General features: G+C 40.4%; 4 protein-coding genes across 5 annotated transcripts; 2 read left to right on the top strand and 2 right to left on the bottom strand.

Moving 5' to 3' along the window:
- Positions 1-7,721: 7,721 nt before the first annotated feature.
- Positions 7,722-11,145, bottom strand: LOC128257443 (protein unc-45 homolog B). Its single transcript, XM_052988861.1, has 3 exons — positions 10,946-11,145; positions 9,596-10,888; positions 7,722-9,478 (listed from the first exon to the last, which is right to left on the bottom strand). The coding sequence occupies exons 2-3, from the start codon at positions 10,872-10,874 to the stop codon at positions 7,914-7,916; spliced, it is 2,844 nt and encodes a 947-aa protein (XP_052844821.1). The 5' UTR covers positions 10,875-10,888; positions 10,946-11,145; the 3' UTR covers positions 7,722-7,913.
- A 1,090-nt stretch (positions 11,146-12,235) lies between these two features.
- Positions 12,236-13,105, top strand: LOC128266701 (dnaJ homolog subfamily C member 30, mitochondrial). Its single transcript, XM_053003438.1, has one exon. The coding sequence runs from the start codon at positions 12,347-12,349 to the stop codon at positions 13,028-13,030; it is 684 nt and encodes a 227-aa protein (XP_052859398.1). The 5' UTR covers positions 12,236-12,346; the 3' UTR covers positions 13,031-13,105.
- LOC128266233 (probable 18S rRNA (guanine-N(7))-methyltransferase) lies at positions 13,048-15,050 on the bottom strand. Of its 2 annotated transcripts, none has more exons than XM_053002720.1 (5): positions 14,951-15,050; positions 14,270-14,320; positions 14,177-14,214; positions 13,558-14,126; positions 13,048-13,494 (listed from the first exon to the last, which is right to left on the bottom strand). In XM_053002720.1, exons 2-5 carry the CDS (start codon positions 14,306-14,308, stop codon positions 13,307-13,309), a joined length of 834 nt encoding a protein of 277 aa, XP_052858680.1. In that variant the 5' UTR covers positions 14,309-14,320; positions 14,951-15,050; the 3' UTR covers positions 13,048-13,306. The 2 variants fall into 2 exon arrangements, with proteins under 2 accessions (XP_052858680.1, XP_052858596.1); XM_053002636.1 differs by lacking the exon at positions 14,951-15,050 and adding an exon at positions 14,414-14,708.
- Positions 15,051-15,804: 754 nt separating this feature from the next.
- On the top strand, positions 15,805-17,048 carry LOC128265217 (uncharacterized). The gene has a single exon (XM_053001470.1). The coding sequence runs from the start codon at positions 15,942-15,944 to the stop codon at positions 17,001-17,003; it is 1,062 nt and encodes a 353-aa protein (XP_052857430.1). The 5' UTR covers positions 15,805-15,941; the 3' UTR covers positions 17,004-17,048.
- Positions 17,049-17,428: the final 380 nt, after the last annotated feature.

The following is a 17,428-nucleotide window of genomic DNA, read 5'->3' as shown; positions in this document are numbered from 1 at the left end:
GTAACGGTTTTCCGTTTGCTTTAGCACCGGCTGTTCAGAAAAATATGACAGCCAGAAGCGCATAATTAGCGTTTTTCTGATTTGCCTTGTCAAATTCGTGTGTGCAAGCAACGGTTTTCCGTTTATTTTTAATTGTCAAAAACTCCAATAAGATTTTAGTCATAATCGAATAAGCCTTCCATAGATTTCTTCTCATCCGAATGATAATAGGGAAGTGAAGCGAAGTGTGTTGAACTTTTGAACGTTTAATAACTCACAAACGCGAAAAAAAGAGGAATAATATCAAAAGTTGAGTAATCTCAAGAGCGAGATTTCAAAAATGCTATAAAAATCTTATTTGTTGAATATCTTTTGAACGGATAACCGATGTATCATTGGACGCATAATTATAGCCAAAATACAACAATGCCACGAAGGTCAGTTTTTTTGCTCCTGCGGACCCAACATCTCCAATATAAGGGCATCATTTTTTCTCACTTTCAAGTATTTAAGTATTTTGTGTTCCATTTTTTGGGACATTAAACAGTAATTTCCTAATTATATTATTAAAATCGTATTAAATCTTTATTTTTTTATTTATTAACTTTTTATATAGGTTTGAGCAGTTTTAACCGTTTGTCCGTCATTCTGTCTGTTTCAATACCGTTTCCGAGCTCACTTTAAAAGCTAGCGATCTGAAAATTTCAAAGTCGACCTATAACATGTGTATGCAGATCAAGTTTGAAAAGCACCCGATCGGACGTCTATATCCTATATATCTTTCGAAATTGTATTCTCTTATGCATACCTTGATCAGGGTAAAAGAGCGTGCCGATCGGACGTCTATATCCCATAGGAACAATAGGGTAAAATCGGTTAAAATGTTTTGATGTTTTTCAGCATATTTCGCGCAGCATAAAAGCGCGTGCCGATTGGACGTGTATATCCTATAGTTTCCATAGAAAAAATTGTTATACTTTTCTTATTCTTCTCGCTACTTTTGCATTTTAGTAATTCGGCGTGCCGAAGTTCACTTTAAAAAGCTAAAAAGAAGAAAAAAAATTTCTTCGTGATTACCTCGAAAAATTCAGCAGCTTTGAAATTCATATATAGTGGCTCGCTGCTTGTTTCGTGCAGTTCAATAACAAAACTTTATGTCGATATTGCGGCTAAACTAATAAAGATAAAACAAAAATGAAAACCCAATATTTTAACTAGAAAAATTAGCATATTTAATAAACTAAAAACGATCTCCTTAATTATAAAATATTAACAAAATATAACAAAAATAAAAAGTACGGGCTTTTTTCATGCCGCAGCTTTTTGAGCAGTTCATTTGGAAAAACTTATTATTCTTAAAAAAATTCCTAATATTTTGTGTGCCCTACTTCCTGCTTTTGGGCAGCTTTCAATGTGCATAAAATTAGCAGTACAACTTTCAAAATCTAAATTTTTTTTTTTACCATAATTTGCCGTTAATTATCCGTAAATTATTCGTGAAAGAAAAAAATTTGCCGCTCAATTTTTTTAAAAGTTATCACATGTTCTGCTAACTTGATATCAAGTTAGCAGTACACAAAATTAAACTTTAACTTTTCGAAAAATTTCTTTTGCAGGAATTTGCCGTTAATTATCCGTAAATTATTCGTGAAAGAATAAAATTTGCCGCTCGTGTTTTACTATTTTTTTTTAAAACAAACCCTGTGTTCTGCTAACTTGATATCAAGTTAGCAGTACACAAAACTAAACTTTAACTTTTCGAAAAATTTCTTTTGCAGGAATTTGCCGTTAATTATCCGTAAATTATTCGTGAAAGAATAAAATTTGCCGCTCGTGTTTTACTATTTTTTTTTAAAACAAACCCTGTGTTCTAACTAACTTGATATCAAGTTAGCAGTACACAAAACTAAACTTTAACTTTTCGAAAAATTTCTTTTGCAGGAATTTGCCGTTAATTATCCGTAAATTATTCGTGAAAGAATAAAATTTGCCGCTCGTGTTTTACTATTTTTTTTTAAAACAAACCCTGTGTTCTGCTAACTTGATATCAAGTTAGCAGTACACAAAACTAAACTTTAACTTTTCGAAAAATTTCTTTTGCAGGAATTTGCCGTTAATTATCCGTAAATTATTCGTGAAAGAATAAAATTTGCCGCTCGTGTTTTACTATTTTTTTTTAAAACAAACCCTGTGTTCTGCTAACTTGATATCAAGTTAGCAGTACACAAAACTAAACTTTAACTTTTCGAAAAATTTCTTTTGCAGGAATTTGCCGTTAATTATCCGTAAATTATTCGTGAAAGAATAAAATTTGCCGCTCTTGTTTTAATATTTTTTAAAGCAATAACAAACAAAATTTAACACATGCATACAAAAACATATAAACACGCGGCCGCCGACATGGCTCTGCCAACGTCGTGGCCCAAGGCGCAGAATTCTAAACATTGTTTAGAGTGGGGGAACGCAGTTTTTATTTATATGGACATTAGTCAACTAACTTTTTAATTAATCAATTAATTAAAAACCACCAATATTAAATATTGCTCCCATCCACTGTAGACAATGTTTTTCTAAGCTACAGATTTCGCGGGAATTGTGCGTTTTTGGCGTCGACGTGAGCAGAGCTCTGTCGGCGTCGACGTTTTAAATCAGCGGTCAAACACACACTCATTGACCTGTTCGCACGTCTTTGTGTTAGTAATTTGCACGGCGAAACTTGTCAATATGTGCGTGTATTATCTTGCCTACATCGTGCTGATTGGCGTGGATACTGATTTTCCCATGGAGATTTCCACAATACCCACGACCTTCAAAAGTCCCAAAAACGGGGATATACATATATACGCTCATGGGATTCGTGGATTTTGTAGGACCTCCAGTAACAACAAGAATTAAAAATTTGATTTGTCATTATAGGGCATTTTCCCGTAGAAAAGCACACTGGACGGTTTATGACGACTTACAAAAAAAACCATATAGCCCCAACAATGCAAAAGTCAAGCCGGAATTGCTTATGTACGCCAAATTTTAATATTCTATTCAGTTTTTTAATATCGGGATGAAGTTTTATTTTTGGGGATTCAACCAATATTTCAGTTAAATATCTAGTTTATTAATGTTCCTGTCAATATTATCTGCATTCGCCATGTGCAGACTGCAGATTTCGCGGGAAATGTACTTTGGCGTCGACGTGAGCAGAGCTCTGTCGGCGTAGGCGTCGACGGTTTAAATCAGCGCGGCGGCAGAGCACGACACAGTGGTCGCCACACACTCAATAACATGCTGCGGGTTTACAATGTGCGTGTCGGCCTCTGCCGCTGCGCTGTAGGCAAGATAATACACGCACATATTGACAAGTTTCGCCGTGCAAATTACTAACACAAAGACGTGCGAACAGGTCAATGAGTGTGTGTTTGACCGCTGATTTAAAACGTCGACGCCGACAGAGCTCTGCTCACGTCGACGCCAAAAACGCACAATTCCCGCGAAATCTGTAGCTTAGAAAAACATTGTCTACAGTGGATGGGAGCAATATTTAATATTGGTGGTTTTTAATTAATTGATTAATTAAAAAGTTAGTTGACTAATGTCCATATAAATAAAAACTGCGTTCCCCCACTCTAAACAATGTTTAGAATTCTGCGCCTTGGGCCACGACGTTGGCAGAGCCATGTCGGCGGCCGCGTGTTTTATATGTTTTTGTATGCATGTGTTAAATTTTGTTTGTTATTGCTTTAAAAAATATTAAAACAAGAGCGGCAAATTTTATTCTTTCACGAATAATTTACGGATAATTAACGGCAAATTCCTGCAAAAGAAATTTTTCGAAAAGTTAAAGTTTAATTTTGTGTACTGCTAACTTGATATCAAGTTGGCAGAACACAGGGTTTGTTTTAAAAAAAAAATATTAAAACAAGAGCGGCAAATTTTATTCTTTCACGAATAATTTACGGATAATTAACGGCAAATTCCTGCAAAAGAAATTTTTCGAAAAGTTAAAGTTTAGTTTGATATCAAGTTAGCAGAACACAGGGTTTGTTTTAAAAAAAAAATAGTAAAACACGAGCGGCAAATTTTATTCTTTCACGAATAATTTACGGATAATTAACGGCAAATTCCTGCAAAAGAAATTTTTCGAAAAGTTAAAGTTTAGTTTTGTGTACTGTTAACTTGATATCAAGTTAGCAGAACACAGGGTTTGTTTTAAAAAAAAAATAGTAAAACACGAGCGGCAAATTTTATTCTTTCACGAATAATTTACGGATAATTAACGGCAAATTCCTGCAAAAGAAATTTTTCGAAAAGTTAAAGTTTAGTTTTGTGTACTAGAACACAGGGTTTGTTTTAAAAAAAAATATTAAAACAAGAGCGGCAAATTTTATTCTTTCACGAATAATTTACGGATAATTAACGGCAAATTCCTGCAAAAGAAATTTTTCGAAAAGTTAAAGTTTAGTTTTGTGTACTGTTAACTTGATATCAAGTTGGCAGAACACAGGGTTTGTTTTAAAAAAAAAATATTAAAACAAGAGCGGCAAATTTTATTCTTTCACGAATAATTTACGGATAATTAACGGCAAATTCCTGCAAAAGAAATTTTTCGAAAAGTTAAAGTTTAGTTTTGTGTACTGCTAACTTGATATCAAGTTAGCAGAACACAGGGTTTGTTTTAAAAAAAAAATAGTAAAACACGAGCGGCAAATTTTATTCTTTCACGAATAATTTACGGATAATTAACGGCAAATTCCTGCAAAAGAAATTTTTCGAAAAGTTAAAGTTTAGTTTTGTGTACTGTTAACTTGATATCAAGTTAGCAGAACACAGGGTTTGTTTTAAAAAAAAAATAGTAAAACACGAGCGGCAAATTTTATTCTTTCACGAATAATTTACGGATAATTAACGGCAAATTCCTGCAAAAGAAATTTTTCGAAAAGTTAAAGTTTAATTTTGTGTACTGCTAACTTGATATCAAGTTAGCAGAACACAGGGTTTGTTTTAAAAAAAAAATAGTAAAACACGAGCGGCAAATTTTATTCTTTCACGAATAATTTACGGATAATTAACGGCAAATTCCTGCAAAAGAAATTTTTCGAAAAGTTAAAGTTTAATTTTGTTTACTGCTAACTTGATATCAAGTTAGGAACATTGGATAACTTTTAAAAAAATTGAGCGGCAAATTTTTTTCTTTCACGAATAATTTACGGATAATTAACGGCAAATTATGGTAAAAAAAAAAATTTAGATTTTGAAAGTTGTACTGCTAACTTTATGCACATCAGCTTTCAGACGATTTTCCACCGACGTGACTAATTTTTTGGTTGTTTCCACTTTCATTTTTTGCCATTCTTCTATTAGAGCATTCTTTAAATCGTTTTTATTCGAAATTTGACTTTTTCGAATTGTCATGTCCAATATTTCCCATAAATGTTCGATGACATTTAAGTCTGGAGACCGTGCTGGGACTTCACAGTGCCTGCTGAATGCTTCGGATCGTTGTCTTGGAAGAATCGAAAACGATCGCGTATGCCCAGTTTTTCAGCACTTTGAAGCAGATTTTTTTTAAAAGTTCGAGAAACATTCTGTCATCCATGATCCCGTCAATAAAAACTCGGTTGCCCACGCCAGAGGCGGCCATTCAGGCCCAAACCATAACATGACCCCCATCATGCTTGACAGTAGCTTTTAGGTGTTTGTTTTCGAGCTCCGTGTTAGGTCGCCGCCAAACAAATAGTCTTCCATCCAAACCAAAAAGCTTAAGTTTTGACTCGTCTGCAAATATCACGTCAGTCCAAAACGAAATCGGATAAAGAATATACTGCCTTGTAAATTTTTGTTGCTAATAAATGGCTTATTCCGTGCAACTCGGCCATTAAAGTTGTGTGTCAGCAATACACTTTTTGCCCATTTCTTCCTCGACTTGAGCAACGATTTTTGGGGCCGATAGCTTTGGGTTTTCTTTAGTTTTGCAAACATTACGATGCTCTTCATGTTCGGTGAAAATACATTTTTTTTCTTACATTTTTAAAAGTTGTATAAAAATATGTAATTAAATTTAAAAAAATAATATATTAGATGTCGCCGAAAAAATCATAAAAATAATCATTTTTTGGTCTTTAAAGCTCTACCCCACCCCTTAAGCGAATTAGCTCTATGACTTCATTGTTCCTAACAACTTCGGCTTGCCAAAGTTTTTACCTTTCTTGATTTAATTAAATTTACAATGCTCGTTTAGATTTATTGCTCGTTGGCTTTGTTAGCGTTACATTTTCAAAATAAAGTGATACAAATATGAATCCTCCAGAAATTAAACCTTGATTTTCCGGTGCAGAACGACTCCCTGATTTTAAAAATAACCTTTTTTTATTTTTTGGAGCACTTACAAAATTTCAGAGCTATCGTATTGGTAGTTTCAGAAATGGCAATCATGGCAAAATCGACTTAAAGTTTTATTTTAGTTGAAGACCCAACAAAAAATGCGCTAGTCAAGTCGCTTCAACTGCTGTAACTTTAGTTTAATTCCTTACTTATTAATATCTTCCCACAACAAATTTAAAAACCTTACTCCCCCAAATACAACAAATTTTGGGTGTCATTTTCAGAATCAGGGAGTCAGATAGCACCGAAAAAAATGGTTTGATCTCTTGAGAATTTTGTCAAATTAAATTTGGAAGTCAGTGTAATTTGAAGGAAATATATTGTCTGACTCAACTTTATTTGATTGTCTTTAAATAAAAACGATATGAATTATTGATAAAACAAAGTTGTAGCCCTAGCCCTATTTATAGCTAAGTCTACGAACCACTGACACGTTTTAATAGAAACGGAAAGTTTGGATTAGCTCAAGCCAATGCCAAGGAATGCCAACCAAAAACATACTGGAGTGTTGGATTACGGCTGAAATGCCGTTAAGAGCATTGCGGCATCGTTAACACACGAAACACTTGGCTGTTTCTCACAGCGCTGAGCAAAACTGAATTAAAGCAACCATTATTTATTTAATCATATTTCATTGAGATTGAGCAATCAGCTGCAAGAGAAGCTCAGAATTCTCGGCTACCTGACACTGCACCATCAGAAGCATCTTCGGCAATTATTTGTGAATTAGAGGAAGCCAGCTACCTCGAGCTGTCGGCTAATGTCAGTTTAAGTGTGGCACTGAATAGAAAACATACCGAGGAAGTGCACCGGGGAAAAAAATCCGGTGGGAAAGAACTCTGGCAGTTGCATCAGGCTGCAACCGGCAAACTGAATGCTGGCCATGGAATAAGATTCGCATTAAGTCCTTAAATGCATCGGCCATCAGATTCGTAATTTAAAATCGTATTAGTGCAGTTGATTGGCCCAAAAATGGAAGCCCACGCAGTAGTTCCATAATAAATTTACATTTAATCGCAGCTATTGACTTCAAGTGGTCGTCATTAAATGAAAAGCTTAAACTTTCTATACATAGAAATAAGCACATAAATAAACATATTTCTAATAATAGAAAAGTTATGCTCATTTTAGCATTTCCTTATTAATTAAAAAATGGGGAAAAATTATGCTTATATAAATTTTTAGTTAAGTTAAATATTTAAGGATGTTATTATTTTTTTGTTTTGTAGCAGCTAACCATTTTTTGATACTTAATTGGTGAACTGGATTGGTATATAAATGTCAAAGAAATAGTTAAAATATAACTTTAATCTTTTTTACGAGAAAAAAATCACAGCTGATGCCCAACACTAAGAAGTAAAAAGGAATATCTTCAAAAACGACAGACTTTAATTTGAATTTACTAATAAATTCGTAAATTATTTATAAAACAATTTGGGGGCACTTGATGCATTGCAGAAAATAAATTAAGTTTCGGGATGACACGGTGATTATAGCAGAGAAGATGAAATGAGGAAAGAATAAAAGGCACAGGAGGGTCAGACCGCAACGAAATCCGTTCAGTCATCGATAATCTCGGTTATTTTGGCACTCTCAGCGAACACGTCGGGGATCTCTGCATCGTCAGAACGCTCGATGAGCCGATAGCGCTCCGCTGCCGCCAGACACTGGATGGCTACCTCCCGGGCTTTGGCACGCGTTTCGTCGGGCAACTGGCCCAAGCCGCTGAGCAGCTCCATGATGTCCGTCTCGAATAGCTTCTTGGCAATTTCCTCGCCAGAATTGATCATGTTTAAGATAACCACAACGCCTCGATGCTGGACTGCCGGACTGGGATTGGCGATCAGAGTGTGCAAGATGTCCAAGCAGCTGGAGATGCCCAGGATCTTCTCGCAGCATTTCACGGACACCGATGTGAGCATCGCAAGAGCTCCGGCACAGGCCGTGGCCGTCTCCTCGTCCTCATCCTCGCAGAGCAGTGCCAAAAACTTTACCCGATCGTTCCCGCCCTCGAACATTTTCACCACATCATCACTCATTACCAGATTGCAGAGGCATTGGGCAGCTGCCCGTGTGAGGTAAAGATGGTCCTCCATAAGATAGAACTCAATCTTGGACACGCCCTGCTCCTTGATGATCCTCTGGCGCACGCTTTCGTTCATGCTGGCCAGATTAGTAAGCGCCATTAGGGATTCAAAGTTCTCCAGCGCTGTGCAGTCCTGCTGCAGCAGGTTTAACAAAGGACGGATAACATCAAGGGACTTTTGACCGCTGAAAGCCACTTCAGGGTTGATGGTTATGCCAATCCTGGCCAACGCCTGGCTGGCATGGCGTTTACCCTTTTCTGTGCCTTCCAGTGCCATGCGAAGCAGCGCCTTAGTGCCTCCTTCTTGAACCACTTTGCCGCGTAGCTCCTTTAACCCACAAATTGCATTCAAGACTCTGGCAATCAGCTCCTGCGAATTATGGCTCTCCGTTTTGGCCAGGGCACACAATGCAGTTGTTATGCCCTCATTGGCCAGCACTGTAATACGCTTGTTGATGAAATCCACATCGTCCAGCTCGTGCTCCTCCGGTATGTGTTGCTTAGCAAACTTGGCCAGCTCCACCATCTCGGGCAAAAGCTCCTGCTTCTCATAGGCGTTGCAAAGATTTACAAAAGTGGTGACCACACCATAAAGGCAGGACTGATCTCCTGCGCGAGCCAAATCCCTGAGAGCATGTATGGAAGCCTTGTCCTCAATTAGCTTTTCCTTACACTCAGCATCGAGTGTCAAATAGGCCAAACCATCCGCTGCCCATCGACGAATATCCCTATCCTTCCCGGGCTTAATCAGAAAGCGACGACATGCCTCCGCCAATTTGAGGGCGGCTCCATCGCCAAATGGACGGATGGCCGCATCCTGGCCACCATAGCTGCCCAGTTTGCAAAGGCCCACCAGGGCGCGCACTCGAACCGCATCGCTCTTAGAGTGGTAAAGCCTCTTCAGGATGTCAACACCCTGCTCGCACAGAGCCTTGGCCTTGTCCTTTTTAGAGGAAGCGGCGATCAGGCACTCGCAGGCCACTCGCTGCTGCAGCTCATCGTCGGTGGTGGCCATGGCAAGTATCATCTGAAGGATGCCTGCAAGGATAGGAGAAATCAGTATTACTTACCAATAAATACAAAATGTAATCTTTAAAACAGGCACACCCAGTGTGGATTGAACCTTTTCAGTAAACCTTCTAATTTACTACTCACCATCTCTGGCTACAACCTGATTGCCCACATCCAACGGACCGTTCAGCAGAGCAGTAATCGCAACGGTGACTCGCACCTTGGACTCCATGTCGGGCGCCAGTAGCTTGTCCTTAATGTACTCGTCGATCTGGTCGGTAAATCTGAGCTTAGCCTCATCGTAGTACATGTTCTCATAGATGCGGGCCAGACAAACGGAAGCAATCGTGGATGAGGAGCCGGTGATGTCCATGGCACTCTCGTACTTGTAGTCTGCCAGTTCCGAGCACACGTCCAACAGACGGCACAGACCTCTGATCTCTACAAGGCGCTCAGCCCACTCCAGAGCCGTGTAGTGAACGTTTCTGGTGATGAGCTCGATAACGGCATCCCTGGCCGATCCGGAAATCGTGCGGTCTGTGATGCTATAAACTAAACAGGTGAGGAGTGTGTCTATTTCGCGGTTGTTCTTGGAGCACAGCTCCTTGTCCGGCTTGGAATCCGTTTTGTTCTTTAGTCCGGACAAAGCGTTTAAAATTGTTTGCAAGCAAAACTGGGCGGTGGAAACGCACTCCTCGTGTTTCTGGTCGAGAACCCTCATGAACCATGGTACACCCAGTTCCGTTAGAACGCCTTTTGTTCGCTCCACGCTGTTTTCGCAAAGGGCCGCCACCACGCGCACCATGTTAACATAGATGTCCTGATCCTTTTCCACCTTGGTTAGGGAGGCAATTTTATTGACACAGTGATCCTTGTAGAGGAGCTCGGCGCCCGTCTGCTCCTTGGCCAAAACCACTAGGTTATTGGCTGCGGAGCGTCGCTTGTCGAGGGGAGTGGCGAAATCAAAGGTGAGATCCATCATCTGCTTGACTTTGGTGGAGGTCTTGGCATTGCGGGCCACTCGCTCCTCCACGATGATATGCAGTCTCTGAAGCATGGGCTGTACGGTCTTGTTGCTGGGGTCCGCCTTAAACAACGCGGTGGCATCTTTGTAGGCCTCCTCAAACTTTTCCAGAGCCTCATAGGCTTGCGCCCTGCGGAATAGAGCTTTGGGGTCTCCAGGAGCCGCTTTCAACGATTCCGAGCAGTCCTCCACGGCGTTTTCATACTTTTCCAGCTTCAAATAGGCAGCGGCACGATTCTTGTAGAACACCGGCAGCTCCTTGTGCTTGGAGCCCACCTTAATGGCACTGCCATAGTGCAGCACAGCCTCCTCCCAGCGCGAGGCCTTGAAGGCCTCGTTTCCCTTATCTTTGTAGATGCCGGCATCGGATGCTTCCTCGCTGCTGATGGTATTCGTCATGGTTACACAATTATCTGTAAGGATTTACACAAACTTTAGCTGCAACTTCTAATTGATCACTGATGACTCACTAAATTTGGGTCGCCAGAAACTTCTCGATAGTTCTCGTACACACACAGATATAAATACAGATACAGATGGATACAGATGGCTAGCGGAAAAACCAAGCACTCTGAGTGAGAAAACTCAACCTGCGGGGTTCTATATATAAAAATAAGATCGAGAAAGAACGAAACCAAAATAGTTGCAACCGTTGCCATTCGAAGCGAATCGGCTTCACAGCTGTTCGAAGCAGAGCTGGAACATATGGCTAGTTCTGGCTTTAAAGCCAAAATGGAACATATGGCTAGTTCTGGCCTTAAAGCCAAAAAAACAGGCCATTTTATTTTAAGCCTATACAAACCATAAAACTTAGAGCTTGTATCTTCAAAAAGTAAATACTATAAGCTAACTGAAAGAAAAACTAGATTTCAATTTTTAAATATTTTTAAATGGTATTATTATTTAATTAAAATTGTTAAGGCTCATCAATCTTTTAAGCAAAACATTCTTCTTTCTTATGGACATTTATCTTGCAAAAAATTATAACACGCTGTGGCACATAAAAACATAAACAAAGATGGTTGACCTGTTGACTTTGTTTTTGTTTTGACGAGCCAAAGCTGATCACCAGCTGAAATCGGAAGGTTGATGTGCTCTGTGAAAATCCTCAATTTTTATCGGCGGACTAACTGGGAAGTTTTTGGAACAGCCAAACCTTATGGACCATCCCTTCAACGGATGGTGGAAGGTGGAAGAATGGATCTCTGTGGAAATACCCTATAAGCTATAAGCATAGTACTCAGATCGACGAAAAGTTTCGTCAGCGTAAAAACTTTAGTATTTCTAACGTGAAAGTTCATCGGAACTGTGTGTGCTACGGCTTAGCTGTCAGTCAGCTGGGCTTGTTGAAAAACGGAAAAAATTTCGTATTTAACCCGCCAGCTCGGAACTATACATATTTGATCATTGTCAATGCTGTAGATGTATATGTTTCTGAATAACAAATTTATGTGTTACAATCCATATAAATGATTTCAGCTATGTATTGGAAAACATACAAGAAAAGTGGGGTTAAAATGGTTCGGGAATATTTTGTCGTCAATAATTTGTTATTGTAGTCATTTTAGATATCTGGCAATGCTATACAACTTTCTGGTATTTTTTCGACGATCTTAGTACCGGGGTGAGAAAAGACTCCCTCTCGCTCTCTCTCATAGCTGACGGACGGATTTCGTCGAGCTGTGTACTAGGCTTAAAATATATTTATTAAGTCCACAGCACCACTGGTTCCGTCTCGCATCGCCCTATCGATAACAACGCAGGCGACAGTGAACAAGTTCAAGTTCAAACAGCTGATCCAGTTTGTTTTGAGTTTTCATATGATATAACGAAGTCAAAATAAGATATTTGGGCTAAAGGACGCATCCAGGATGTTCCAGGTGTGGCGACCACTGATCCTTATGCGCAGCCTGCACCTGGGCCAACGGCAGCAAATGAGCCACTACGATGCCCTCGGAATTGCACAAAAATGCACCCAGAACGAGATAAAGGCAGCTTACTACAAGCTATCGATGCTATATCATCCGGACAGGAATCAGGGCAGCGAGAGTGCTGCCAAGAAGTTCCGGGAAATCAATCAGGCTTACGAGGTCCTTGGAAACTACCGTCTGCGCCGCCTTTACGATAAGGGGATTGTGCATACAGCGGGCGCCCAATATGCACAGGATATCCACGATGTGGCGGAACCTGTGGTGGAAGACGACCCCGAGACCAAGTTCTACAAGTCTCGTTTCCAGAAATCACGTGTGGCGGACTCGGAGGGCCGAACCCCAATTTATAATTTCGACGAGTGGTCTCGTAATCACTATGGAAAGTCCTTTGACCGGAGACAGGCTGCCCAGGCCAAATACGATCGAATCAAGGTGCAAAAGGAGACAAACAAGATGTCCGGCCAGACGGACCTGGTAATGCTCGCCTTCATTTTCGCAGGAATTGCCATTTACCTGATGTTCCTCGCCGAGAGCTCCTATGACACGCCCAAACACAGGGCGGAGGAACGGCACAGACGAGATCGGCAAGAGCGGGAGCAACAGGCGGGCAAGACGCAATCTTAGAGTACTCTAGTCCACAGTGTACATAGAGTTAAGTTTAATCAATTAAATGAAAAGGCTATTTTTGTGAATAAGAAACGTAAGAGTTTTTCTTTGCGTAAAGGGTATTAGGAGTTCTCATTCTTATTCTCATTAGAACGCATTTTGTATATCACTCCAATTGTTAGGATAAATATCGCCTATTAGGTTCTTACTTCTTAAGTATTGTACGATCCCGAAAAATCAACTGATCTCCAAATAATTAAACATTTTTTGTATGATTTACTGTGCATAGTTTTATCAAAACTTGCCGCTGCGCTTGCGCGCTGTGTACTTTGTATCAGGACGGGTTTCCAATCCCTGGCGCCGACGACGCTCTTTCTTGGCTAAGATCCAATCTCGGGATTTCTTAGGGGCCTTGCCTCGTGCCTCGCGGCAGGCATCTCGTTTCTTGATATAGTTAACGCGACGCTCCTCTTCAGGGGAACCTTAAAAATGGAAAATCAAGCAAAATAAAAGAGTATTTCATTAAATTTTGAAGTGAGTCTCACCCAAAGCCTTGGGCAGCTCGGCCGATCCTCCGGTCATCAGCACCAGGTAGTACTTCTTGGCCTTTGCGGAGTTGGGGTAGTCTACAACCAATCCTCCGTAGAAGCCCGCTTTCATGGCCTGCGACGTAACCATTTCTATCTGGTCAGCGTTCTCCGGATAAAATTGAAAGACAGCACGGGCGGTTCGCGTCAGACAGGAAAACAATGTGGTGAAGAACTTCAACAATCGCTTGTGAGGATTGTGGTACGACTTGTCAGCATTGCAGAGCCACTGGAGGGCGGAGATCGAGATGGCGCCGTCGAAGGTACCTGGCTTGAAGGGCATACCCTCGCCCATGTCTCCTAGGATCACATCCCCTCCCACTTCCCGTTCCACAGCGATATCTAACATGGACTTGGATATATCTATGCCGATCCACATGTGATCGCTGTCCTCGAGAACGCTTCCCGAGAGCCCAGAGCCACAGCCAATGTCCAAAATCAAGCGCGATTCATCTTCGTCTTCGGGAAAGGCCAGCAATTCCAAGGCACGTTCGGCCATTTCCACTTGGATCTCAATGATGCGGGTGCTTAAATATTCAATTTTGTATTTAGATGTTTTTAAAAAGAATTTACTTACTTGGTAGAATATTTTTTGGCCTCATCATCGTTGTAGAACTGTGAAAGAGTATAAAATCAGATAACCGACCCAATTTCATCTGTGCTTCCTTACAATTTCTGGCGGTGCTGAATGCTCTGGTCTTCTTGCCATTTTCCCACTACCCTGTAATAAATAAAAATCAGATTCAGAAGCGTTTTCACATAAACAAAAAACGCAACTACACGTGCAGTCAGCAAACAGCTGTTTGCCACTCACAGCGCCAGTCCGACCCATCGACTATCGGTATCGAATAAGTTATCGTCATTAAGGTAGCCAACACCAACACATATCACAAACGCAGTGAAAATTCGTGAAAAACGCAATTTCTTTTTTCAACTGAAAGCAATAACCATGTGAAGAGTGCGATTTAAAGGGTAAACCTGTCAGTGCACCAAGTGAAACGGTGAGTTGTGGCTGATACACCCGCAAATTGATAGCAGAGCAAACATTTGCATGGGGCCGTTTGGGTGTGGGAGTGTTCCTGTGAAAATTGTTACATGCGTGTGTGTGTTTGACGCGTCAACAAATACACATGACTGTGCTAATTGGCCACCTCTGCTTGTTATTGTGCATGCGGAAATGCAAAAAGTAGTTGTACGTGTGTCAGACCGTTGTGTCTGCGCCAAAAAACTAGAAGAAACCCGTTATGCTGACCCGTTTACCTTGCTCCAATTTACTTAAAAAAAGCGAAAACTCTTCTAGCCAACAAAGACAATAACAACAACAGGTTAATGCTTCACAGGTAGAACTTACGCTCTTTTCCTCTCTTTGCTTTTCTCTCTCTCTCCTCTCCAGCTGTTTGCCGGGATGTTTTTTGCGCTCCCGCTCTCCTTTTTAATCAATAACGGTCACCAGTGGCTCTAAAAATGTATCGTAAGGAAGTGCATTTTAAACTTGCATTTCGTTATATTTTCCTTTTTACTCTGCCCAAATGAATAAAGCACCCAGATTTTGGTTGATGTGCTGTCCCATCGGTTTTGTGCCTGTGTTGGTGTTCCTTTTGCATATTTATGAGCAAACAGGTTATTTTTTGGCAACGAAACATCTTTCACTCTTTCCAAGAACAACATTCCCTCCTCCGATCGCCGACGGTTACAAAATTTACGCAACAAGGCGCGATCGCGGTCGCTGGCCTCTCCACTCAACAAGTTTGCCAAAACCCCAGGAAAAAAACAGAACTTAAAACCCGAGACTTTAAATACCTTATAGTCACTTCAATCAAAAACATTACAGAATTAAAATTTCTATAACAAATGTAATTAGAAAATATGTTTCCTTAATTTATGTATGGACATTTTTGTTTAGAACGGTTTTTGATTGAAGTGATCATAAGGCTCAACCGGACATAATCCTTACAAAACTAAACTTTTACCAGACTTTTCTATATTTTTTTTTACCTAAGTCAATTATAATTAATAACCGTCATAAAATCAAACATTTTTTAAACTCAATTATATATACATTTTATTTTGTGAATTAATACAAAAACATATAATAATATTTTTTTAAAAAAGTTTCCTTTAAATACCCCGCTATTTCACTGTTTTATGATCTACTAAGCTTTGAAAAATAGAATTTATACAAATGAAAAATCAAACCACAGACCCCGGTAATTCCCCTTTAAGCTTTGAAATCTCTTGCAAAGCCCTCTGGTAGTGTATAAACTACAACCGAGACCACTGTCATCCATTTTGGAAACCAGATACAGATACGGGGACAAAGACAGATACAGAGCCAACTACAGATGCTCGCTGGCTGCTGGGAAGAGTCGGTTCAGTTGAGTGCCTCCATTCTCCCAGAGCAAACCGTTCTCGCCAGAAGAAAGTTCGAAAAGAAAGAAATGCGCAGTGGGTTATCGCTTTGTCCATGGTTGGTGGTGATACTAGTAGGTTGCCTGGTGGCTCCAGTGACGCCGGCTAACCTACTGACCAGCTATCTGCCCGCCTCCATGCAAGCATTGGCATACTTTATAGATCTGCTTCAGTATGAGCCACTGTCCAGCACGACAGTGGAACCACCTTTCAGTGCGAATGAAGGAGTGGAATCTACATCGGCGAACCCCCTGCCATCCACAGCGTTGCCCACAAGAATGAAGAGCACTACGACGAGGAGACCGGGTGGAACATTAGGTTCCGGCTCAGGCTGGTGGCAACCGCCAAGTTGGTGGGAGGCACCACATAGAACTTCCACAACCGAGAGACCAACATCGCCACCCACTTTGCCGCATCGCCCGGGTATTTTCTCCCCAACTTCCAAACCGGAAAAGGCGTTCGAAGGGCACTCAGTTTTTGAAGAAATCGGAGATGATGTGGACTTTGACAAGTTGCCTTTGTCTCTGATCCGTGATATTCAAAGCGAACACGACGACTTTACCAATGACGTAGAGTCACTGGATAACTTTTTGCGGCTATACGACGACAATTACGGAAGGGCTGCCTTTGACTTTGAGTCCGCCATGGACCGGTGGAGTAGCGCCTCGATAGCAGGCAAAAAGAGGGTTCCACCCACTAAGCCCTATGTAGATTTCCTGTTGGTTTACGATCTCCTGAAGCGCGATGCCAAGGCGGCCAACCTAAACAAGTACGAGGGATATTCTGAGGATCTCCTGGAGCAGCTCCATGAGTCGTCCCAGGCTTCTTCGGCCAGGCAATTGTATACGCTTTTTCAAAGGATGCTGGACCGGGGCGATATCCAGCGAAGTGACGTTGTGGCCCGCGTCCAGGGAATCGTCAAGGATCTGGGTAACCCCAATAGTGCCACCTCCAAAGCATTGGCTTTTATTCCCAGTATGCAGTTTCTACCTTAAGCTCCTAGATAAGCCGAAATAAAGTCGAGGGACCAATTTATCTAATTTGTGTGTACCATGATTAATTCGATATCTTGATTCAGTCAATAATATTTTGATTGAAACTAAGGTAAAGGAAACAAACCAGAATTATTTCTTTAAAAATTCTGTGTTGGAAACCTAAGTGACAAATACAAGTAATGATTTTTAAATTGCAGAGGGTTTTTAATTTTGGTATAAACTTTTCAACGCAATTGAAAAGACATATAAGATGTAAATACAGTTGCGGTCAAAACAAAAGTAGTGCCACCGCCCCTCATCTTTGAATGTTCGTTATTGTTATTTTTGACATCTAGCTCATACATTGCTTGACTATTTAATTAAATTAGACTAGGTTAGTTGAAAAGTTGAAAGACCATTTTGTAGTTTATTTTTCTAAAAGCAAC

Source organism: Drosophila gunungcola, chromosome 3R (genome assembly GCF_025200985.1).
Source record: "Drosophila gunungcola strain Sukarami chromosome 3R, Dgunungcola_SK_2, whole genome shotgun sequence".
NCBI classification, from domain to species: domain Eukaryota; kingdom Metazoa; phylum Arthropoda; class Insecta; order Diptera; family Drosophilidae; genus Drosophila; species Drosophila gunungcola.
The sequence above is the reverse complement of the archived record's forward strand: the minus strand, read 5'-3'. Positions and strand labels throughout refer to the sequence as shown.

What these genes read in the sequence shown, in the direction of transcription:
- LOC128257443 (XM_052988861.1), bottom strand. Translation starts at nt 10,874, where the DNA reads ATGACGAATACCATCAGCAGCGAGGAAGCATCCGATGCCGGCATCTAC. An exon ending in TCAGGTTGTAGCCAGAGATG is followed by an intron (nt 9,479 to 9,595) that starts GTGAGTAGTAAA and finishes CTATCCTTGCAG; the next exon opens with GCATCCTTCAGATGATACTT.
- LOC128266701 (XM_053003438.1), top strand. Translation starts at nt 12,347, where the DNA reads ATGTTCCAGGTGTGGCGACCACTGATCCTTATGCGCAGCCTGCACCTG.
- LOC128266233 (XM_053002636.1), bottom strand. An exon ending in ATTCAGCACCGCCAGAAATT is followed by an intron (nt 14,215 to 14,269) that starts GTAAGGAAGCAC and finishes ACTCTTTCACAG; the next exon opens with TTCTACAACGATGATGAGGC. An exon ending in CGAGCTGCCCAAGGCTTTGG is followed by an intron (nt 13,495 to 13,557) that starts GTGAGACTCACT and finishes TCCATTTTTAAG; the next exon opens with GTTCCCCTGAAGAGGAGCGT.
- LOC128265217 (XM_053001470.1), top strand. Translation starts at nt 15,942, where the DNA reads ATGCTCGCTGGCTGCTGGGAAGAGTCGGTTCAGTTGAGTGCCTCCATT.